At 36.1% G+C, this 25267-nt stretch overlaps 1 protein-coding gene across 1 annotated transcript; it reads right to left on the bottom strand.

Annotated features, from left to right (window-relative positions):
* Positions 1–4831: 4831 nt before the first annotated feature.
* LOC106139491 (tetra-peptide repeat homeobox protein 1-like) lies at positions 4832–7081 on the bottom strand. The gene is made up of 2 exons (XM_060948366.1): positions 7044–7081; positions 4832–5252 (listed from the first exon to the last, which is right to left on the bottom strand). The coding sequence occupies exons 1-2, from the start codon at positions 7079–7081 to the stop codon at positions 4832–4834; spliced, it is 459 nt and encodes a 152-aa protein (XP_060804349.1).
* Positions 7082–25267: the final 18186 nt, after the last annotated feature.

Raw genomic sequence — 25267 nt, 5'->3', positions numbered from 1 at the left:
ATGTGAAAAAAACGGGGGGAAATTTTCCATCCTTGAGGGCTTCAATGATGCCCAAAATAACTATTCAACGTGGACGAAGACAGCTAGTGTGCTATAAATGCAAAATATGACTTTTTATCAATTGATTTGTTAGACAAATACATTATCATTTTATCTAGACATCAAATTTTAATACCAAAGAATAGTGATTCAAAATATGGTTACTTGTAAAGTAATTAAATAGTAAATCAAAGTTTAATTCTAAAATAACGAATGAACACAAGTGGGTTTGATTTGTATCATTGAGTTTTTATAATTCAAGAATAGAATTGACATTTCCTTTTAATTTAACATAACTTCGTCATTACTGTCTTGTGATGATTTTTTTTTTATTTATTCATATCTACTGTCTTGATTTATTAAGTAGGATAAGAAATATAAAATGAAATGGAATACCATGATAACGAACTATAATCCAATATTAGAAAGGTGCCCTTGCAAAGATTGTTACGGTCAGACGGGAATGTATACACCTGACTCACCCAAGTGCCGTGTGGTTCCCGGCACCCGTACAAAAAAGAATAGGACCACTCCATCTCTTTCCTATGGATGTCGTAAAAGGCGACTAAGGGATAGACTTACAAACTTGGCATTCTTTTTTTAGGCGATGGGCTAGCAACCTGTCACTATTTGAATCTCAATTCCATCATTATAGCCAAATAGCTGAGCGTGGCTTATCAGTCTTTTCAAGACTGTTGGCTCTGTTTACCCCACAAGGGATATTAGTCGTGACCATATTTATGTATGTATGACTCACCCAATCCAGGATCATGATCAAAAAGGCGCACCCCGGGCTCCTCTCCAGAGAGACGGTGATAAAACCTGGCCTTAAAAAGGATAATACTATCACGCAGTCTCTTCCATAGTTACTTATCAATGTAACCAATTCGGAGTAAACAACGAACAAGCCACATTTAGTGAACATCGCTGTATCAAATGAACCAATGTTTGTCAAACCGTCTGCTTGTCATCGGATCAAAGGAAAATCACTGTTTAGTTTTAGGGCGTAGGGTGTATTTGTATTTGTTTTATTGAAGGGCGACGTTAAAAAGAATAACAAATAAGCAGTTCTTTCACTTGAGGTTATTATTGTAGAACTTATTAGATTAATTGTGTTTGGATCTTTCATTAAAAATGTACATACATACATACATAAAAATACCCACATAAAATTACACCTTTTTCCCGAAAGGGTAGGCAGAGACTATTATCTTTCCAATTGTCACGATCTCACCATTACAAAAAAGAATAGGACCACTCCATCTCTTTCCCTTGGATGTCGTAAAAGGCGACTAAGGGATAGGCTTATAAACATGGGATTCCTCTTTTAGGCGATGGGCTAGCAATCTGTCACTATTTGAATCTCAATTCTATCACTAAGCCAAACAGCTGAGCGTGGCATATCAGTCTTTTCAAGACTGGTGGCTTTGTCTACCCCGCTGGGGATATAGACGTGATCATATGTATGAATGTATGTCTGCATACTTCTTTTGCTTCATCTACATTCATAACTCTATACTCTATACACGCAACTCGGCGGTTTCGGGTACTTTTATGTATAAATAATAAATATGATTAATTGAATTGTTTTTTTCTCATTGCAAAAGTAGTACGAGTGGTACTGGTACAGCCCCATAAAATAAACGTGTTTTTTTTTTTCATCCATTTTTGTTTGCTCAATTTTAATAATGGTAACAGGCTTAAATTTTCACAGAATTTACTTTAGATATTTAATTGTAAATAAACTTCAAAAATAAATAATTGAAAAAACAATGAATTAATTATTATTTAAGGGCTCCCATACAATAATAAAATTTAAAAAAAAACGATATTTAAGTAAGCCCAACTCGCACTTGGTCGAATTTTTTAAGGTCCTCATTGCATACAAGAAACCTTATTCAATAAAGTTGGATTATTTGATAAGAATTTCTGAGTTTATTAAAAAGGAAAATAAAATGTAATTAAGTTTTAGCAGAAATGTTTCACAGTTAGAAGTTCGACAGAAATTATAGGGTATTACTAAAATTCTCCGAAAAATAAATTTCGTTGAATAAACAATATAAAACGTACAATTATTTATGTAAGTTTATAATTTGGTATTTACATATGTATTTTATAATATTATTAATATTATTTGTTTACGTATGTTTATAAAGAATTTTGTGGAGTACAAGCCTGTCACTCTTTCCATCATGTCTCGTACTTCGGGTCTGCTGGAAGAGATTTCCTTACAAAAAGGCAGAACCTATATACTTTTGTTTGTTGTGTTTATATTTCCTGATGTTTTTTACGTACATATCAATTTATGTACATAGAAAGCATCAGGAAAAATGGTTAATAAATAAATAAAGTTGTTACATACATCTATATCCCTTGCGGGGTAGACAGAGCCAACAGTCTCGAAAAGACTGAATAGCCACGTACAGCTATTTGGCTTAATGAAAGAATTGAGAGTCAAATAGTAACAGGTTGCTAGCCCATCGCCTTAAAAAGAATCCCAAGTTTGTAAGCTTATCCCTTAGTCGCCTTTTACGACATCAATGGGAAAGAGATGGAGCGGTCCTATTCTTTTTTGTATTGGTACCGGGAACCACACTGCACACAGTTACATATCTTTATCTACTACGGGGAAGTTATAGCCGAAATTCTCGAAAAGACTGATAAATACATAATATTGGTCAACATACTACATTTTATCTCTCACAATGTCGAGTGAAAGTGAGACTGCAGACGAATAAATGTGAATCTGGGAAAACTCTAATACATAATAATGAAGTTAATATATTCTGATGAAATACAATATAATAAGGCAACAGTAAGGTATTGGGGTTCAGTTTTCTTTTGCATTTGTTAAGGGGAAGTATATTTTGTTTTACAATTTTTTTTTGTTCTTTCGTATTTACAATAAATATATTACAAACAAAAAAAAACTTTTGTTTTAATTTTTAGTTTTTTATACCATTCGATACTTCGTAACGATGCGCAAATATTTAAGAATTTATTGTTAAACACTGGTACATATTTATAGCTGTGTATAATGTCAATTTAGAAATTCATAAAAGAAATAATGCTTCCTTGAACGCAAAACGATTTTCAAATTGATTCCCAAAGCAGAACGAACTGATTATTATAATATGTTTTATAAAAATATGCAAATAAAATGTTGAACACGGCTCTGACTGCCGCATTCTCTCTCAATAAATATAAAATGCATTATGCGACTGCGGCGACCGAATGTTAGGTAATGCACGCTATAAATAATCTTGAGCCTTTACAAGCTGATTCGATAAAATATTTTACTGACTGCGTATGTTTTGTATTTTTGGTTTAAAAATCACGCCTTTTTTCCGGAGGAGTAGGCAGAGACTACATCTTACCACTTGCCACGGTCTTTGCTTACTTCTTTCGCTTCATCCACATTGATAACTCCCTTCATGCAAACTCGGTAGATTCGGGTACTCTTGACCTTACTCTTTGCCAGGACCTTGACATTTGGTCAAGATACGTTCGTCTAGGCCTTCCCACTCCGACCTTTCCCTCCAAACTCCCTCAACAGACACAATATTTTTCATACATACATACCATCACGTCTGTTTCCCATTGGGGTAGGCAGAAACTATGGATTTCCACTTGCTACGATCCTTACAGACCTCGCCCGCTTCCCCACACTCATTACTTTCATGCATATTCGACGATTACGGGTACTCCTAACTGTTGGCTCTGTCTACCCCGCAAGGGATATAGACGTGTTTGAAATACATAAGAGAATATGCGGTAATGCATCGTTTCCACTTACGTTACGTGACTCGCTCAGGGGATCTCTCAGGACTAGTAGTGACCACTTAGATATGTTATACTAGACTTATACTTTACATACATACATATGGTCACGTCTATATCCCTTGCGGGGTAAAAAGAGCCAACAGTCTTGAAAAGACTGAATGGCCACGTTCAACTTTTTGGCTTAATGATAGAATTGAGATTCAAATAGTGACAGGTTGCTAGGCCATCGCCTAATAAAGAATCCCCAGTTTGTAAGCCTATCCTTTAGTCGCCTTTTACGATATCCATGGGAAATGGATGGAGTGGTCCTATTCTTTTTTTTATTGGTTCCGGGAACCACACGGCACTGCACTTATACTTTAAGAATGTAAATATTGTGAATCATTGGTGTTTAGAAGTTAACATTCCAATTAACAAAAGTAAAATTTATATAGAAGAAAAACACTACAATGAAGAATTATCTTGCCAGTTAACCACTTACAGTTTGTTATATTTCGGAAGTTGATCAACTACCTAGAAAATTGATCAATTAACGATTGTTGCTATTTTTCGGTGACATCTATAAGAATAAAAAGAAGAAAAAGATGACGCAATCAACTAAGGTTTGAGTTTGAGAGAATATTTTAAAAATTCAAGCGAGTAACGTAAATGACAATTTATTTAAAGTGAAGAGTAGAGACAAATAAATGCAAAGGAATTTTCCTTAAAAGTTTTGTATATTTCCCGAGGTTATTTGTATATTTCTAGCAATATACTGCGTTCGCCGCTACCATACGTTGCTTTTAAATAAATTTCGCCCATGTTCACTTTAATTTATATGCGCTTTTAAAAGAAATGAGAGTGATTTTAATTTTGCATTAGAAAGCGGGGGGAGTTTCTTGATAACAGTATAACGTTATTTCACAATCGTATTTGCGGATCTAATGTTAACTTTCTAGTTATAGACTTATGATAAATTATGTAGTGGCACATAAATAAAAATGAAACGAAAAGTTCTTTCCATTTACTTTTAAATAGTTAAATTAAATGGCACCAGCACTGGCACCGGCACTGGCACTGGCACTGTCACCGGCACTGGCACTGTCACCGGCACTGGCACTGTCAACGGTACTGGCACTGGCACTGGCACTGGCACTGGCACTGGCACTGGCACTGGCACTGGCACTGGCACTGGCACTGGCACTGACACCGGCACTGGCACTGTCACCGGCACTGACACCGGCACTGGCACTGACACCGGCACTGGCACTGGCTCTGGCAACGCCACTGGCACCGGCACCGGCACTGGCACTGGCTCTGGCAACGCCACTGGCACCGACACCGGCACTGGCACCGGCACTGGCACTGACACTGGCACTGGCACTGGCACTGTCACCGGCACTGACACCGGCACTGGCACTGGCACTGGCACTGGCACTGGCACTGTTATACTTTATTTTCAGATGTTTTTACACTTTTTTTTCTTATGTCATTGTATGCTTGCCCTTAACTAAATCCCTTTATAAAAGCCCCCATACATATCAATGTAGGTGTTACATATTGAATAAGCGTATTCTATTGACAGAAGCATTCGCCCTTGAGGCAAGTGTGGTATGGGTTTTGGGTGGTATTGAATAATAATTGCGGTGCCCTGGTCTATTTATGCAATACTAGGTTATACTTGGGGCTTCACCCTCTTGGAAATTTAGAAAATATATACATATTAGCTCGTCTATATCCCTTGCGGTGTAGACAGAGTAAACAGTCTTGAAAATACCGAAACGCCACGTTCAGATATATGGTTTTATTATGGAATTGAGATTTGAAAGACACGTCAAATAAATTCGCGAAGCGACTTCTTCTTAATAAATCTTTATAAGGACAAAGGATATATTTCATACATTCATACATAATATGCTTTATCCCTTGAGGGGTAGAACAGTCTTGAAAAACTGAAAGACCACGTTTATCTGTTTGGCTTAATGATAGAATACTTTTCACCCCAGTAAAAACCGTTGTTCACGTGGGATTGGCGAAAAACCTATAAGTATTCTAAAATTGGTCGGTATTTTAGAATTATTATAGTTGTGCGAATTTAGCGCCACCTACATCTCTCTCTCTCTCTCGGACATCTCTTTCTTGTCATCAAAAGAACACAAAGCAAAAGCGAGCAGGCTCATTGAGAGCAGGTTAAGTTTGTAGTGTTTGATATATCACAGATAGCGGACCATAGTTTGTTTAGGACCGTCTACAAATCAAACGCTGACTTCGCGATTGTAATGAAGGCCTCATGTTTGTTCGATGTAACTTGACGGAGATAACCTGATTGTGTTTTGTTAGTCAATTTTAATAAATAATGATATCTACACAATTATTGATGTACTACGTAAACTTAAATACTTGTTGTTATTGAAGAGCGGGATCTCCTAACACAGGTAATTCCTAACTTAAAAGGAGATCTAGGTCACAAACATGTTTGATCTAAGTTGGTACAGAAATAAAGAAATTATTTATTTAATTATTTATTTACAATGTATGAAACACTCCGTATGCCGTGTGGTTTCCGGTATCAATACAAAAAAGAATAGGACCACTCCATCTCTCTCCCATGGATATCGTAAAAGGCGACTAAGGGATAGGCTTACAAACTTGGGATTCTGTTTTTAGGCGATGGGTTAGCAACCTGTCACTATTTGAATCTCAATTCTATCATTAAGCCAATCATATCATTATGTCAGTTGAACGTCGCCATTCAGTTTTTTCAAGACTGTTAGCTCTGTTTACCCCGCAAGGGATGTAGACGTGACCATATGTATGTATGTATGAGAGACTCCCGTCTGACCACCGCAACTTTTGCAGGGGAACCTAACCCGTATTGGATCCCTTTCGGCCGTCATGGCAACCAAACTTCGCAACCAGTTGAGAAAAAGACATTTTCATTCTTTGTCGGCAACCAGTTATGAATAAAGATTTTTTTTTCTTTATAAGCAACTAGTTGCCAACAAGGAATTTCTCAAAAACACTAGTTGCAGTATAAGGAATAAGGAAGGAATTGAAATGTCTTTTTCTCAACCGGTTGCGAAGTTTGGTTGCCATGACGGCCGAAAGGATTGGATCGCTAATGGTAAAATGACCAGTTGCCTGAATGTGCAGATTTCCTCACTATGTTTTTCTCAAAGTAAGAGCATCGGTTAGTATTCAAACTAATGTACATTACTTTCAAAATAGCCATTGGTACTTACTTGGCCGATGTGGAATTTGAACCTGTGCCTTTATGCATTTTACCGGGCACCTTACCGATTCAACAACCGACGATCCATGAAACATTGGGATTAAAAATTATTGTTTAATATTTTAAATATTTTTTTTAAATATTACTTCTTTCAATAGGTACATACATACATACATATAATCACGCCTTTATCCCTTGCGGGGTAGACAGAGCCAATAGTCTTAAAAAGATAGATAGGCCACGTTCAGCTGTTTGGCTTAATGATAGAATTGATATTCAAATAGTGACAGGTTGCTAGCTTGTCGCCTAAAAGAAGAATCCCAAGTTTATAAGCCTTTCCCTTAGTCGCCTTCTACGACATCCATGAAGAAGAGATGGAGTGGCCCTATTCTTTTTTCTAATGGTGCCGGGAACCACACGGCACTAGGTAGTATGCAAATATACATAAAAACCTGAATTTTGAGCTACTGTATTCTTAATTTGAAGTTTGAAATAAATCACACTCAACAAACCATTAAAAAGTCAACGACGTCGACCTTAACCACAGAATTTGTGAACATCAAATGAAATGTCAAAGAACCTTTTGAATTACAATAATCGATAGGCAGTTCCGTGAGGGAAATCCCCAGAAAAAATGACTAAGAACGGAAACTCACTCCAGATTAAAAAGATAAAATGTTGCGTGTATCATATGACATCAGTAAGGGTTCTAGTACACATACATAAGCTGAAAATTGTACTAATTGTTGAACATACATACATACTAACGAAATAACACCTTTCTCAAATAACACTCTCTTTACGTAGGCGTATGAGGCAATTCAAGATTAAAATCTAACTACTTGCTTACTTATATATAATCTATCGGTATAATATATATATATTCTGATTAATTATAAACAATTGTATGTAATATTTATAAACAAATAAAATATTATTGGATAAGAAACCAAAAGTGACTATAAAGGGTGGCGTATCGTCTGCGCCGCACGCAGTCGCTGAGCAACACTCGTCCCGCGCGGTCGTCACTCTGTCCGTTTAGATTTTGATTTTAAAACGTTGCGTTATTGTTTTCATTATTTTGGCAATTATTTAGATTTGTCGTTAATTAATTAATGAGTTATGTCTATTTTGATCTAGAAGTCGTTATTTTGGTTGTCAAATCGTTTTGTAAGAAGCTTAGTAATTTGGTCGGGTAGTTTTTAAAAAGTAATTGTCTTGGTTAAAATTAACTTGTTTTGTAAGAAATTGTTTTAATTCCTTTAGGTTATTAAAATTGTCTTTTTAAAAAAATCACTTCTGGTCTTATTTCCAAGATCAGAAGTGGGATAGATCTCTCTAGCCCACATAATTTATTTCACTGGTTTTAGTTCGTTTTGTTTTTACAATTATTAATCTACCCTACACAACGAGTGCGATTGTTTTGTATGTATGCTGTTGTCGTCGTTTTCGGTGAGTCTTTTTTTTGTTATTGTTTGTATGACTTACTTTTTACATTTTTTGTGTGGTGTATTTTTTTGTAAAAGTGTTTAAATTATTGGCTTTTGTCTGAATCGCTGTTAGTTAGAATGTCAGAACACGGGTCTGATCGTAATGTGAGTCGTCGTCGTGATAGTCGAAGCCCGCGTCATGACCGTGATCGACGCAATAGCCACAGCCGGCATCATAGGTACTGTGATCGATCTTCCGAGATGGAAACTTCATTGGCCCGTCTCAAAGCATTAGAAGAGCAGGTTAGGGTTCCTTCGCGATCCCAGCGAACACCTTCCGTACCACCGTTATGTTCACGTGAACGGCGCCTATCGCCAACTCAGTCCACGCGTATGTTAGTGTCACCAAGCAGACGTGTGTCGCGAACACGAGATAGGGAACCGTCGCCTCCTCGCGATAGAAGTAGGAGACAATCACGGGATTGGCGAATGACTCCCACGGTCCCACCGACAATCATGATCGTCGTCCACGTTCTAGAACTAGATCGCCACGTCATTCAGGACGTATTTCGAATACCACTCGATCGACGCTGGAACATTCATCTGTTACCGACCGCATTGTAGACGCGATTCGTTCTATTAACTATGCGGGTAGGTCGAGTCAACATTTTTATATTTCCAATTTCGATCCAAATTTACATAATTTTGACGATTGATGTGCGGAGGTAGATCGCGCAAAATCATGTAATAAATGGAGTGACTATGAATGCCTTTCGCGTATCGGTAATTGCCTTAAAGGTGATGCACGCTCGTTGTTAAACGAGTGGGCATCAAGTGACCGTTCCTGGACAAAGTTCAAAAAAGAATTCAAGCCGTTATGCCCAAAAAACACCTGATATCGCGAATATTTTAGCTGAGGTCATTAATACCAACTCTGGTAAGTACCCTACAATTGCGGATTATGCGCGTCGTGCTTTACTTCGCTTACGTATTGTGCGAGGCCTTAGTGATGAGTTAATTTCAGCCATAATTATACGCGGAATTAGCAACCCCAATATTCGCGCGGCGGCAACTAATGCGGAACTGATGCCAAATGACTTGATAGAATTTTTCTCGATTTATGTTAAGCCGGTTAGTTTAACAAAGAGTTTCTCTCGATCAGTTTCATTTAATGCCACCCAGAATAAGCAAACTACGGATTCGTCACGGAAAAGAAGTAATAGTGATATTAAATGCTTTTCGTGTGGTCAGCTAGGACACAGACAGGCTAATTGTTTTAAGCGTTTTAAAACGAAACAGGTAAACTGACTGCTACCACGAGTGCCCCGTCTTCAAAACCTACTTTTGTGCCGACTAGGTCTGAATCCTGTTCGTTCTGTAAGAAATCCGGTCATAGTGTTGAAACTTGTTTTGCCAAACAGAGGTCTGAAGCAACGAACAAGGATACGGTTAATTTTTGATATGCTTTGGTTACTTCTACAAATAGCGACGTCGTAGTGGCGGTTATCCAAGATGTTCCTGTAGATATTTTGATAGATAGTGGTTCGACTATATCGCTCATGTCATCATCTTTGTTGAAGCATTTTAACTGTTCGGTTAAACCTGCTTTTAGAATATTAAAAGGATTGGGTAGTCAGGAGGTGGAAAGTACATCTTATGTCCGGTTACCAATTGAGTTTGATGGCTTAACTCTCGAGGTAGATTTATTTTTTGTGCCGTCTCAATACATGAATACTCCGGTTATATTGGGCACAGATGTTTTAAATAGGGATGGTGTTAGGTATGTTCGTACCAAGAACTATCAGCGGCTTACGCGAGTTGAATGTAAATCGGATAAGTCTTTCATTTTGGGTACTGCGACCTCAACGGTCAATACAGGTTGTAAGTCAATAAAACTTATTCTAATACCCCCGTTAACTACCGCCCGTATAGACTATCCCATGCAGAGACACTTCGCGTTCGCGATATAATTAAAGAGCTGTTAGACAAAGGCATCGTTGAGGAATCTCACTCTGAATACGCGAGTTCTATTCTGCTCGTTAAAAAGGATTGGTCAGATAGGATGTGTGTCGATTTTCGTAAGCTGAATGAGGCCATGGTTAAAGATAGGTTTCCCATGCCGTGAATTGACGACCATATTGACCGATTATGAGCGACAGAAATACAATACCTGGGACGGACAATTAGTGAAGGTCAGGTTAGGCCGAGTCACGATAAGGTTGGTATTGATGCGGCAACGCCACTCATCCGAAGTGATGTGGCTATTGAGGGTTCCAGTCCAAACAGGGAAGCTCTAAGGGAGATGAGTCGTCAGCGAGTGTCTCAACGTCTTCGCTCAAACCAGGAGGCTCAGGATAAGTATGTGAATAAAGGTCGCAAAGCACCTCGTGGCTTTGAATTAAACTCATTAGTTTTTGTGAGAAAACAGGCTCAAGCAACGAGGAAGTTGGACTTCTGCATGCAAGGGCCTTATCGTGTGGTGAAGATCCTGCCTCAAGGGCGCTACGAGCTCCAGCTGTTGGCCGGCTCATATGGCAAGTCAACGCAGGCAGCTGCGGAATATATGATGCCGTGGCACGGAGAATGGACTCCTGATGTCTGTTCTGCTTTATTTAGCGGTGAGTGAATTTAATTATTTCGGCTTACCATAGATCTTGTGTAAAATATTATTTTTTTGGACAAGCCTGTGCCGGGGCCTCTGTCTGTTTTAAAGATCAGTGATTTTAGAAAGTTTTTATTTAGTTATCGTTTTGGGTAGGTAAAAATGTTTGTGCTCCATGTAGTGAGTGCAATGGATGGTTGTGTTTATCTTGCTGTCTGGATAGCCTCTTTCTTGAAGTCCGTGTACTTAGATAAGCTATCTAGGCTGACGGATAACATTTCTAGAATAAAGTGTGTTCAGTGTCCTGGAATGCTGTCTTGGAGTGCGCTCAGACATGCGATTCTGGTTTAAGGAACATGCTTGGTTATTGAGCTCGGACACTGTCTTGGAGTCGCTCAGACATGTGGTCCTGGAGCTCTGGTACTTGCAGGGCCATGCGGTGGCCTCTGACAAGTTGTGTTGTGTTGTGTTGTGTTAACTATTGTTTTGACTATACTGCCTATTATTAATTAAAAATGATGATTTAATGATTCATGTTGATGGTTTGGGTTGAAACATGCTTTTATGTGGAACTGATTCACACACGCAAAGTTATGTCTCACGTAAGTGCGCGTAGATCTCTAGCGAGTCGTGAGGCGGCACTCCCCCGACGGGAACTGCCCCGGGTGATCAGTACAGATATCAGTTTGTTTTATATCCATTGTGCATAGGTTGGGAGTTTATAGTATTGCAGCTACTTATTATTTTTAGATGTTTAAAAAAAAGGAACATGTTTTTGTGCTGTTGTTTTCGTCTGTGCAGAGGCAGACCACGAGAGCGAGGAGTCTGCGGTACTCGATGCTGATGAACCCCAACCTAGTACATCCGGGACACAGAGGTTGGCGCAAGGATTTCCTACGCCGCTCAGAACACCGTCTGGCAGCGAGGATCCCTCCATGCCAATCTTGGATGAAGAAGCTTAAGAATGGAGCCCGAGGACGGACTCCTGTCAGGAAAGGCCGTATTGGATAAGAAACCAAAAGTGACTATAAAGGGTGGCGTATCGTCTGCGCCGCACGCAGTCGCTGAGCAACACTCGTCCCGCGCGGTCGTCACTCTGTCCGTTTAGATTTTGATTTTAAAACGTTGCGTTATTGTTTTCATTATTTTGGCAATTATTTAGATTTGTCGTTAATTAATTAATGAGTTATGTCTATTTTGATCTAGAAGTCGTTATTTTGGTTGTCAAATCGTTTTGTAAGAAGCTTAGTAATTGTCTTGGTTAAAATTAACTTGTTTTGTAAGAAATTGTTTTAATTCCTTTAGGTTATTAAAATTGTCTTTTTAAAAAAATCACTTCTGGTCTTATTTCCAAGAATATATTATTAAGCGAAAGAAAAAAAAAAAAAAGTATAAATAGGTGTATCTATCGGTTAAAACTTGCTAAATCTTTTGACAGTACGTGAAGGTAATAGTTACTTAAAACATTTTAATTTTAAAACCTCCATCTTGACGTGAATAAAATATAAGTGTGCTAAGATAAGTGCTATTGACAACTTAAGAAGCGCAAAATAATTATTCAATTTAGTGATAATGTAGGGATTTTGGATCACATTTTAATTGTTATTATAAATATATTTGTGTGAACAAATAAAAGAATTAAATTTTATGTATATAAACGTATGCACGAAACGCTTTCATCCCATCATAAGTAAGTAAGCCTTCGACCTATCGCTTCACTAAAATTATTTTTTTTAATTATTGGGAACAAAATATTCGTACCGTTTATGTCAAAAACTCACATGTGTCAAGACCTTAAGTCCCAGAAATGCCCTAAAAGTACTATTAAAAGTTGAAGAGCAATTTATTTTTCTGCTTCGTCGATCATCGAAGTTTTAACGATGCGGCGAGCGTTTTTACTTGACGTTTTAAGACGTAATGAACGTATGCGTTTTTTTTTTTTTCACTTTTTGCTTCGCTTTCCTTTTTGTTTTCGGAGCGAAATTTCCCCTCAGTTTATGAAACATGCTGTGTAAACGTTGTGATACTTTGAATACGTAGTTTAGGACTTAAATGGCTTCGGTATTTGCTTATTTCGTGTATTGAAAAAATACATATTTAGGTACTTATAATCATGTCTATATCTCTTGCGCAATACTATTATTGATATTAATTAATTAATATCTAAATACAGCGCGGGAATGCTGCCTGTGTGATGGGAACCCTACTAAGGGGTCTTAATTTATATACTATTTTTTTAAGTTCGTAGTTTTGGAATTTTACATTATTTTAATTAGGTAGTTTTATTATTAGTTTAGAAATTGTAACCATCACATTTTGTCACCTTTATTCAATAAAAATATATCAAAGAAATAAGAAATGTTTGCCACACACAAAGTACACAAAAAAAAAACGCCCTGTATAACAACTCAATGTTGAGATCCTAATATTTTTTAAATCAAAACAATGCACACAGACAACGCCCAATAAAATCGTATAAACCATTCAATCAGACAGCATGGCTGCAGGCCTTGTATAGCATGTGCAGCCACTCAGAAAAATAATTTCCTTTCCGAGCGAACCCACACTCTAACACTAGTTATATTGCTACAAAACACCATTCCATAATCGACTTTATTATTTGAGTATTAAGTGTCAGAGTTCTGTGTATAGTGAAATGAGGATCAATGAATTTCCCAACCTTTATTATTCGATATTTTGTCAAAGGATGTAAACTTTGTCTTGGGTTTTGCTTCGGTACATTTAATAAATAGTTACATACATATATCACGTTCCCCTACAGGGTAGACAGAGCTAGCAGTCTTGGAAAGACTCAAAGGCTACTCTAAAGTTTACTCTATGTTCGTAAATGATTTTTGATAACCAGATACTAATTTGGATTTCTTTATGTTTGATAAACATTTACGTAAGTTACTTTTCAAAGACTAAGTTTATCTCATAATTGATAGGATAAATAAATATGGGACAAATTACAGAGATTGAATTAGCCTCAAACTAATTTCGATACTTGTGTTACGAGATACTAACTCAACGATACTATATTTTAAAATAAACACATATTATATAGATGAGAATATTAAGGTAATCTATATATTTTTAAATGCACAATACATTTTATTACTAAGTTAAACGTGGCCTCTCAGCCTTTTGATGACTGTTATGCCGCATATACCGCATATGCCGCATATACGAGTATAGACGTAATTATTTATTTTGTTATGTTACGTAAAACGATCAGTTTGTTACGAGTACTTCATAGACATTAAGTTGGTTAAACAGATAACGGTCACAATATTTTGACAGGTAGATTTTTTGCTATACAATAGTTTATATAAAATCCCTCCTATATAAAATCATCAAAATAACAATTATTTAAAAATATATACCTATATAAAATCAGATTTCTATAACTACACCGTGTAAACAAACTAATTTCAGAAAAAAAGGCTAGCCCCATTACCATTCTATATGAAATGATGATTTAAAAATTTCATAGCAATTTCCTTTTTCTTAAACCCTTTGATTTATATAACTGTTCACGCTTGGCTCGTAGGGGGTGTGGGGGCCCTGGGGGCATTTTTCTTGATGTCGTAATTAAATATTTGGGGGTCTGAGAATATGGGACCAATATATTTAGTGCCATAGGGATAGATCAAAGGTAATTTTCTTTTGTATTAAGAGTTACATCTAGGAAAACATGTTCATACCAGTGCTATTACGATTAAATTATTTTAACTATATAATAAAAGAACAATATATCTTGTATATAAAATTCTCATGTCACAATGTTCGTTCCTGTACTCTTACGAAACGGCTTTTTCATACCCCTTAGTGATAAGGGTTGTCTTAAAAATTATTTATAGGACAGCTACTATAAAATTTATATAAGTATACATCGTCTCCATTGTTTTCGAAATAAAAAAGAAAAATTGACAATTCGATATAAAATCGGCGTACGGCCGCGTTTATCGAAACCGCTATTATAATTCACTCAAAATGCTAATTGTATTTGGTCCTTTGTCGAAATCAAAATGAAGAGGAACCGGGGCGCGAATTAAATCTTACTCTTTCGTAAAAAATACTATGGAAAGGCTTTTTTTTTGTTCGTGTAAACACGAAAATTAACGGCTTTGTGATTCTGAATGAATGGGTTTTTTTTCTGGTTCGTATAAAATTTTTATTTCAATGGAAAGTTTGGTAGAAGCGCTGAAAACTGTTAGCTTTTCAATAAACAATGACACAAACTTTTAATTTTATTGTACCGTGTGGTTCCCGGCATCAATAGAAAAAGCATAGGAGCACTCCGTCTCTTTCCCATAGATGTCGTAAAAGGCGACTAAGGGTTATCCCTTATAAACTTGGAATCCTTCTTTTAGGCGATGGGCTTGCAACCTGTCACTATATCTGAATCTCAATTCTATCATTAAGCCAAACAGCTGAACATGGCCTGTCATTATTTTCAAGACTGTTGGCTCTGTCTTCCCCGCAAGGGATATAGACGTGATTATAGGTTTGTATGTATGAATAGAAATCGTAGAATTTAAGGTTGCAAGCTCAGCCTAAATGTCCAAGTTTATACCTAATTAATTGCTTTCATTGACTCATACATTCTTCTCAAGAAGAGAAGAAGGTCACACTCTTTGTTTTTCTCTGCTACCAAATCAACTTTAGTTGTAAACTGTGTTTATATTAAAATTGAGAAACAAAAAAAAATAAAGAATACTAACCGTACCATAACGTACCGTAACTGAACTAAAAATATATGTAACTTAACAAATTATGTCTATTTTTAATTCCGCGTTCACCATTTGTGTATTGTTTAGGAGCAATGCACGCAATGAGCGAATAATTTATGAAAGAAATTGAGCTCGGCTCGTTTATATTTGACAAGAAAGATTCCTTATAAGTTCCGCTGGGCAAAATTAATTGAAGCTATGTGAATTATTGAACTTTTTTATTCTTGTTCATGGTGTGCCGTGTGGTTCCCGGCACCAATAGAAAAAATAATATGACTACTCCATCCCTTTCTCATAAAAGGCGACTAAGGGATACGCTTATTAATCTGGAATATTCTTTTAGGCGATGGGCTTGCAACCTGTTTGAATACCAATAATTAGGCCAAACAGCTGAATGTGGCCTATCAGTCTTTTCAAGTTTGTTGGCTCCGTCTTCCCTACGAAATATGAAAAAATGTATGTATGTATGTTTTTATGATGCAAGCCTTTACGTTGAAGTTGATCGCATTCGTTACAGCATCCTTTGTCTTATATTCTTAGCTGAGTCCAAAAGATTTGGTGCCCGCAGGTAGTGTGATATTGAAGTAATATTTATTTTAGTTACGATGAACATATTAAGCAAAATTTTCAACGTTGCGTTTGTAGAGTGCGCGTTCTTGAGGAGCTTTAAGTTTATTTATGATCACAATCCAATAGTGAGTAAGTTAGGTGGACTTCCGTGACCATGTTCAGCTAAAGGTCAGTCCACCTCAACGAATGAAAGAACAAAAGTACCTATTCTCTAATTCACCATTTACAAAATTCGTGGAAAGATAAAGCTTATTCTAAAACGCCTTGCTGAGAACCGAATAGAGAAAAACATTTATTTATGTTCCATTAAATAATGTTTTTTTTTTAATAGAACCACTTGTATTGAATGAAAAATAAAATTGTCCCCACAAAAAAATGAAACCAAGCTGAATAGAAAAAGTCCCAATAATTGAGTGTCAAAAATGATGGGTGTCTCTTAACATCCCTCAGCCGAAACGACGTGGCCATCGGAACAATTAAATTTTATTTTCTTTAAAAGAGCGAACCTCTCGAACACTGATTGCGGTACTTGACTGTGTGTGTGAGGTAGTACTGCTGTTATGAGGACTAGCTTCTTATTTTTGTGACAGAAAATTGTACCCGAAGAAAAGAGAAAGCGAAAGGAGGTTAGGTTAGGTTACAGATAAACACCATTTTGCTTGTATACGAAAAGTTAAGCTTGCAAAACAAAAGTTAAGCTTGCAAAACTAACTTAAAGTTTAAAAAATTCAGAGAATAATAATTTTTTTAGACATATACATTATCGCATACCCATCAAATAGTTCGTATTTTAGGGATGAAAGTTGCCTCTGCTCTCTGCAAAAATTTTTGAAGGTAAATAAAGCGTGAATATGTAACGAAATAATTACATATGTATTTAATTAATTTGTTACCTATTCACGCATTATTTTCTCAATCTGTAAAAGAACCCAATTTGTAAAATACACTGGATAAGTTTTAACGATAGAAATATTGACATTGAAATTTGAATTTATTATATTAATTAAATATAATATAATACGACATTTTTTACATTGTTATATTCATCGTCATAGCTCACATAAACCTGCCAGCCGTTCAATATTATTTTAAAATTGTGCTGCACAACAGGATTCATATTGGACCTATTAAAATTTTCAATTGAATTGAATTTAATTATTTAGCTAATATTACAACCCATTCTCGTATTTTTGATATAACTTGAAATGGCATTGTAACTAAATATAGGGCTCTAAAGCATAGCTTTAAAGAAGTAGGCATCCTCGCAAAGAGTGAGGTATTAAGACCTCTAGTATCCTGTGTTTACTCATTGTCATCCAAAGACTTTTTTAATAAATTCTCGAATGATCCACGTCGGAACCACGTCAGTGACACCACGACAGTTCTCTCAAGTGCTGGTCGGGATTCAAATTAGCTGTATGCTTATGGAGAAAAATCCTTATATTCTAAGTGATAAAGGCTATATTAGTTTTCTTGAAGTCGTTACAGAAAAAAAAACGGAAAACGAAAATGATCAAGTATTGTTATAGCTAATATTTTTTTGTTTTTTTTTTTATTGATTGAGTATGCTCGCGGCTCCGCTCGCGTAAAACAAAAATTCTCAGCACATTAATTAAATATTATAATAAAATATATATATTATATAATATATATGTGCCGTGTGGTTCCCGGCACCAATACAAACAAGAATAGGATCACTCCATCTCTTTCCCATGGATGTCGTGAAAGGCGACTAAGGGATAGGCTTACAAAATTGGGATTCTTTTTTAGGCGATGGGCTAGCAACCTTTCACTATATGAATTTCAATTCTATCTTAAATCCAAATAGCTGAACGTGGCCTATCAGTCTTTACAAGACTGTTGACTCTGTCAGCCCCGCAAGGGATATAGATGTGATTGTATGTATGTATTAAATACCTATATATTAAGAGATGAAGCCATGATTACGTGTAATATGTATTTTCTGAATGTATAACATAAATCTATTAATCTTATCAAAATAACGCGACAAATTCGCCGACACCGAAAACCCTTATTTCCGCATCGATAAATGTCAATTTGACCAAATTTACGCTTTTTATTGACCTGTTCAGCGGCTGAGCAAGGGAAAAAAACATTTTTTTTCCTATTGCGAAGGGGGTTAAATTAGAAGTAGCAAATAGAACATGCAGATTTCTCCTGTAATACTTAAAATTATTTTCAAATTTTGCCATACAAAAGTATCATGAACAATGGTTTTCTACGATAACTTTATTACATACAATGACACGTGTGATTTCTTTACTCGGGCAAAATTGTAATTTGCAAATTGGAATTAAACTACGTTATTTGTTTTTAACTCTCAGTTGCACAAAAAAAAAGAAATATAACAAGTTACAAAACAGTCATTGGATTTAGAAAAATATGTTGTACAAGTGCCGTGTGGTTCCCGGCACCAATACAAAAAAGAATAGGACCACTCCATCTCTTTCTCATGGATGTCGTAAAAGGCGACTTAGGGATAGGCTTACAAACTTGGGATTCTTTTTTAGGCGATCGGCTAGCAACCTGTCACTATTTGAATCTCAATTCTATCATTGAGCCAAATGGCTGAATGTGGCCATTCAGTCTTTTCAAGATTGTTGGCTCTGTCTACCCCGCAAGGGATATAGACGTGACGATATGTATTTATGTATGTATGTATGTTGTACAATGGCGGACTTATCCCAATTGGGATCGATTCCAGTCAAACAGAATATAAAGGAACATCTATAATCAAAAAGGCAGCGCACATAAAAAGCATTGTGGATGAGTATGAATAATCAATGAATTCATTAAAGTATTATATTTACCCTTGAACTTGTGAACCCAAAGCTTTCAAAAACCCAACTGCAAATTCATTAGTCGCTATGGTTAGAAAGAGAGAGTCGATGAAACTAATAACAACTTTAGACTCACAAGAAATTATTTTCATAGAGCAAATGACCAGATTAGACGAAACGGAAAGGCAAAACGCACCCAGACCTAGAACTAACGGGGATTGCAACACGCAAAGTTGAGAGAAAACATACATACATATAAGCATGTCTATATGCCTTGCGGGGTAGACAGAGCCAAGCGCCTTGAAAAGACTGCAAGGCTACGTCTAGCTGTATGGCTTATTGATAGAATTGTGATTAAAATAGTGACAGGTTGCTAGCCCATTGCCTTAAAGAATAAGTCTTAGTCGTCTTTTACGACATCCAAGGGATAAAGATGGTCTTATTATAATTTTTTTGGTGACGGGGAACCACACGGCCATACGGCATTAAGAGTAAAATAGTAGGTAAATACAATGTGGAAACAAATCTTTGATCATCCCTCAACTTAATTAACTAGGTCGAATTCGCCGCTCATTCTGACAGCCTACAAGTTTTTGCTACGATCTTAATGACATTGACATACCTATCTTAAGTTTCTACTTATAAGGTAGCACCATAGAATTTAGAATAAGATACACGTAGAAGTGGTAAATACTGGTAAATGTGTCGTCGCAACTGATTGAAATCATGATAAACACACATCATAATGTTTTCGTAATGCATTTCAATTTTGATTTTTTTTTTTTGCTAAATCGTGACTTTTCATTTCTATTTTTTTTTATAAGAATAGAACCACTTCATCTCTTACTTTGATATAATTCGGCCCGCATTTGAAAATATCCAATATATTGTGAATGGGAAAATTATTCATCCTTGAGGGCTTCAATGATCCTCAAAATAACTATTCCACGCGGACGAAGTTGCGGGCACAGCTAGTTTCGTATAAACAATGTACATGCACAGCAATGTATTCTCTCGTCCACATTTCTATTCTAAGTTTGAATAATTGTGAAGTTGACGTTGTTAAAGAAAATGCTGCAGTGCGGTAACACAGTTTGTTCTTCTGCACTGACGTTTTGGAAGCGGCAGTAAACTTAGTTGTAAGTAATTTATTGACATCTTCCAATGTCGTGAAACCAAATGATATGACAATTATTAAGTGATATTGAATTTGAATTCGATTTGTTTTACTCCCGTCACACTATTCCAGAAAAAAAAAATACCTAAGTCAACAAGCATCTCAAATTGACAAATCTATGTAAGTGTATATCTACTTTTCAATAATACCAGTCATCTGTTGAATGTCTGTCAATACGAATCAAACTACGCCCCATTTCAGAAATGTAGATTGAGCTGAACTGTGCTCAGTTGGAATTCTATAAATACATATCTACTCTTGAATTTCAACAAATTGAGTTGAAGTTCGTTCTGACAATCGAATTGGTATTCGTGGTTATTTTATTTTGAGTGAAAGCTTCGGAAGTCAGATTTGTTATAGAATATGATTTATATGTTAGATAACAATTGCCGTGTGGTTCTCGGCATTTTAATAGATATAGGACCACTCTATCTCTACCCGTGGATGTTGTAAAAGGCGACTTAGAGATAGGCTTATAAACTTGGGATTCTTCTTTTAGGCGGTGACTTAGCAACCTGTCATTATTTGAATCTCAATTCTATCATTAAGCCAAATAGCTGAACGTGGCCATTGATTGAGTTAGCCTCGCAGTAAGTTCGAAACTTGTGTTACGAGATACTATATATACTATATTTTATAATAAATACTTATATAGATAAACATCCAAGACCCAGGACAATCAGAAAAAGTTATTTTCTCATCATGCCCTGGCCGGGATTCGAACCCGGGACCTCCGGTGTCACAGACAAGCGTACTACCGCTAAGACACAGAGGCCATTCAGTCTTTTCAAGATCGTTGGCTCTATCTACCCCGCAAGGGATATAGACGTGAACAAATGTAAGTATGTATGTATGTAACACTTATAAGATTGCAAAGATAAAACAAATAAACACTCGGCCTAAAAAGAATAAGAAATGAATGAACATTGAAAATATGGATGCCTATATTTGAACACGAAAGAAGTATATCAATATAGAAGTGAAAAAAAAAATGTAAACATTGTACACGTAGCCAGTTTGAATCGTGTGCAAACCAATCCTATGCATTTCCAATCAAAATGATTAATATTTGGCAAAATCGGTACCTATCATCAAACGAGCTTTATAACTCTTTAGAAGTTATCTAAATAAATACTCGTAATAAATAAATGCCGTGTGGTTCCCGGCATCAATAGAAATAAAAGAATAGGCCAACTCCATCTCTTTCCCAAGGATGTAATAAAAAGAGACGACTGAGGAACAGGCTTGTAAACTTGGGATACCAACCAAATAGCCGAACATGGCCTATCAATCTCTTGGATTCGACGGGGTCGACAAAGCCTTTAAAAGACTGAAAGGCCATTTTCAGCTGTCTCAACGCTTATTGAATTGAGATTCCAACCTTGACAGATAACCAGTCCACTGCCCAAAATAATAATACACACATACATATATAAATTCACGTTTCTTTCTCGGAAGGGTAGGCAGAAACTACATCTTATTTACGTTACTTGAAGGCAGATGATGTTTTACTTGGTTAACTTTTAGAATAAGCCCCATATTTTAAGTCTGGAGTTAATTAAAAATACTGTTTCTGTTACATTCAGTGTAAAACGTTTGTCGAAAAAAAAAATTCGTAAAGGGTTTTCGAATAAGACTAATATTATCATACATACGAACACACGTTGCAATCTCTAACGCCTCGGGCAAAGCTACGTTTGATATAAATTCCTCGTCGATTTAGCAACGGATTTTAATTTCGAACGATGGATAAAAAAACCTGTATCAAAACAGTTTTGTTGTGATTTTAGAGCTATCAGCGTTTCGACGAAACGTACGGGGGTGAAATGGGTAGGGAAATATAGGTGAAAAGATTATTAATATTACAGTTTGCTTTATCTCATACTGTTATAGTTTTTTTCATGGAGTTTCTTTTGCAAAGAAACTAACCTATTGGCACTGGCAACCTGCAAAAACAATCGCTGTCTACATTTCACGTATTAATAAAAAGCGAGACAGTGATAATATTTCGCGCGATAAAAACGGCATCGCGCGTGCCATGCTACGAGAGCTACACATTTGGGTAACTTGATATATTACAGTGACATATCGAGTTGAATGTGCAGAGGCACATTCAACTCGCCTCATGATAATTTCCAGCGATACATCGATATCCAGGTTCAGGCTGTAAGGCTCTGGAATGCTCTTCCTGAAATGATTAGGAGAGCTCCTAGTCGCTCCGCGTTCAAACATGCTGTGAATGGGTTCTTACTTCGGATTATCAATAATGGGTCATCCTAATTTGATATTTTATGTATGTATATGAATTTATAATGTGTAGTATGTATTTTGTATGCATGTGCAAAGTGCACATCGCACCACCGACTTAAAGATTTTTATGTTTGGTCAGCTGGTTGACTGGTAGAGAATGCCAAACGGTATTAAGTCCGCCTTTTGTACATATTTTTTATGCAATAAAACTTTAACCAAATAAATCCTAGACAACATCGGTTAGTAATTTAGGTACATTATCAATTTTCCTAAATTACTAACCGATGTTGATGTAAACATTATTAATTTTGATGTTTACTAATATAAGTCTAGTTTTTTCATTGACCTTTTTTTGTTAGAGAACTAACCTTTTAGCGCTGTTCTGTTTCATGACATAATAGTGTTGCCTCACGATGATTTCCAAACGAACAGAACATCGTTAGTAATCAAACTAATGTAGTACTCCTTCCTCTTGAACATATTATCATGTTGTCTAAAGAGTTTATCAGCGTTATGCTATTTCGAGAAAAGAATATTAACCGCTCGGCTTTCAAGAGCTAAAGAGTTCGCAAACTAACTTCAGATGTAATATAAACATACATACATACATAAAATCACGCCTCTTTCCCGGAGGGGTAGGCAGAGACTACCTCTTTCCACTTGCCACGATCTCTGCATATTTCCTTCGCTTCATCCATATTCATAACTCTCTTCATGCAAGCTCGGCGGTTTCGGGTACTTTTGACCTGACCCTTTACCAGGACGTCCTTAATTTGATCAATTTAATGTAATATAAAAAGTGATGAAAAATTGTCTCTCTGCCTTACTCGTAGTTCGAATTGCAAAATGAACCCGTGTATTTACATTCACCGCCTGAGGGCGACGCACTGTCCTCTTTCATGTGCCGTCGAGTGGAAAAATGAATTATTCTTCCAATTTATCGAATAGCCCCCTCCATGGAGATAGATTTAGGTAGAGTTATGAAAAAAAATTAAGAAAAACTTCACAGAACTTGGTTTATGGGTTACTAGCTCAACGATATTTTATATATATGTATTTTACCTTGGAAAATTTAAAATATATATTATTATTCGCTTTGACCCATCTGGAAACCGAATCTAGTAAGTACCTACAAGGAGTTAATTTTCTTACCGCCGTGATAATTTTATCCATTAATATGAAAACTAAGAGTGTTAAGCTGTCTTCTTACTGTAAAGTCAATATGGCAAAATAATGGATATTTCGAGCAGTTTCTGCTGATTTAAGCCTGATTTAATACATTTAAGCTTCAGTTATAATAACGATTACAATATAAATATAAATAATTAACAGTTTTGAAATGTGGTATCTCCATCTCCAAGTATTCTAAACATAAACATCTAATGCTAAAATATATTAATAAAAGCTATAATTTTCACAAATTTCAATGTTATGTTGTCATTAGTTTAATTTTTGTCTTATTTTTTGCCACGGTTTAATATATTTGACTGTGCATACGCATGCCGGATCTAGCATGGTTTATATCTATGAGCGGGTAGTAGTGGGTGCCTATTTAGTCTATTTCTATTCCCGCTAAATGTTCGATTGCTTTTGACTCGCAGCAAATTGTCGAACGCTTTATCAAGATTTTTATTGAAATTAAAAGAGAACGATTCTAGTGTTGTGTGGAATTAGTCTAGAATAGAATAGATTTATTTTCAAATTAGATACATCACTAATTGACGTCATGTCACTTAAATCTAATTATAACTACTACTGCTTCCAAAGCACATGTGTAGAAGACGCGGCGGAAAAAACTACACTGCAGTCTATTGACAATTAGCGTCTTTTTCTAGTCGGGCACCATTTTTGTTACATCAATTTTTGTTTTTATTATTTAATATTAGAAAGAAGTTTTGTCACGCAGTAACTATATCACCCCGGTACTAGATTTATTTGATGTCCCGGCAGAGTAGAATAGCACCACCCATACTCAGACATATGGATGAAGCGAAGAGTGGAAGTGGAAATATAAAGTCGCTGCCCTTTGAGAAAGGAATTTTATTAAAAATATGAATGTAACTCATCTTTATGGAAATTTTCAAAGCGTGCTGCCTTAATAATAAATATATGGCCTTTACAGCATATAAAGAATTAAGCTGTCTTGAACTTCAAAACTAAATGCAATTTGTAACGCGGAATGATGCAAAAAGAAGCCCCGTTGTAAATTTATTTAACCCAAAAATAATCTCAGGATATGCTTCGTAAAATCAGAATTGCTAAATAAGTGTTCTTTGTAAGTACAGTTAAGCACTTGTTTATCTATTGGAAAACAATATTTAACTTTCTCAAGTATAATAACTATTTGTGACTAAGCTTGTAATTTCGGCATTAAGGGAATCGTTCACATTTATGATGCTTATTTAAAACAACTGACTTCGGTACCCAGTGCAGGATCATGGGTGATTCCCGGCACCAATACAAAAAATAATAGGACCACTCCATTTCTTTCCCGTGGATGTATATAGTCACGTCTATATTCCTTGTGGGGTAGAAAGAGCCGACTATCTTGAAAAGACTGATAGGCCACGTTCAGCTGTTTGGCTTAATGATAGAATTGTGATTCATATAGTGATAGGTTGCTAGCCCATCGCCTAAAAAGAATCCCAAGTTTGTAAGCGTATCGCTT

Source organism: Amyelois transitella, chromosome 15 (assembly GCF_032362555.1).
Source record: "Amyelois transitella isolate CPQ chromosome 15, ilAmyTran1.1, whole genome shotgun sequence".
Taxonomy (NCBI): domain Eukaryota; kingdom Metazoa; phylum Arthropoda; class Insecta; order Lepidoptera; family Pyralidae; genus Amyelois; species Amyelois transitella.
Note: the sequence above shows the minus strand (reverse complement) of the source record. Positions and strands in the feature narration are given on the sequence as shown.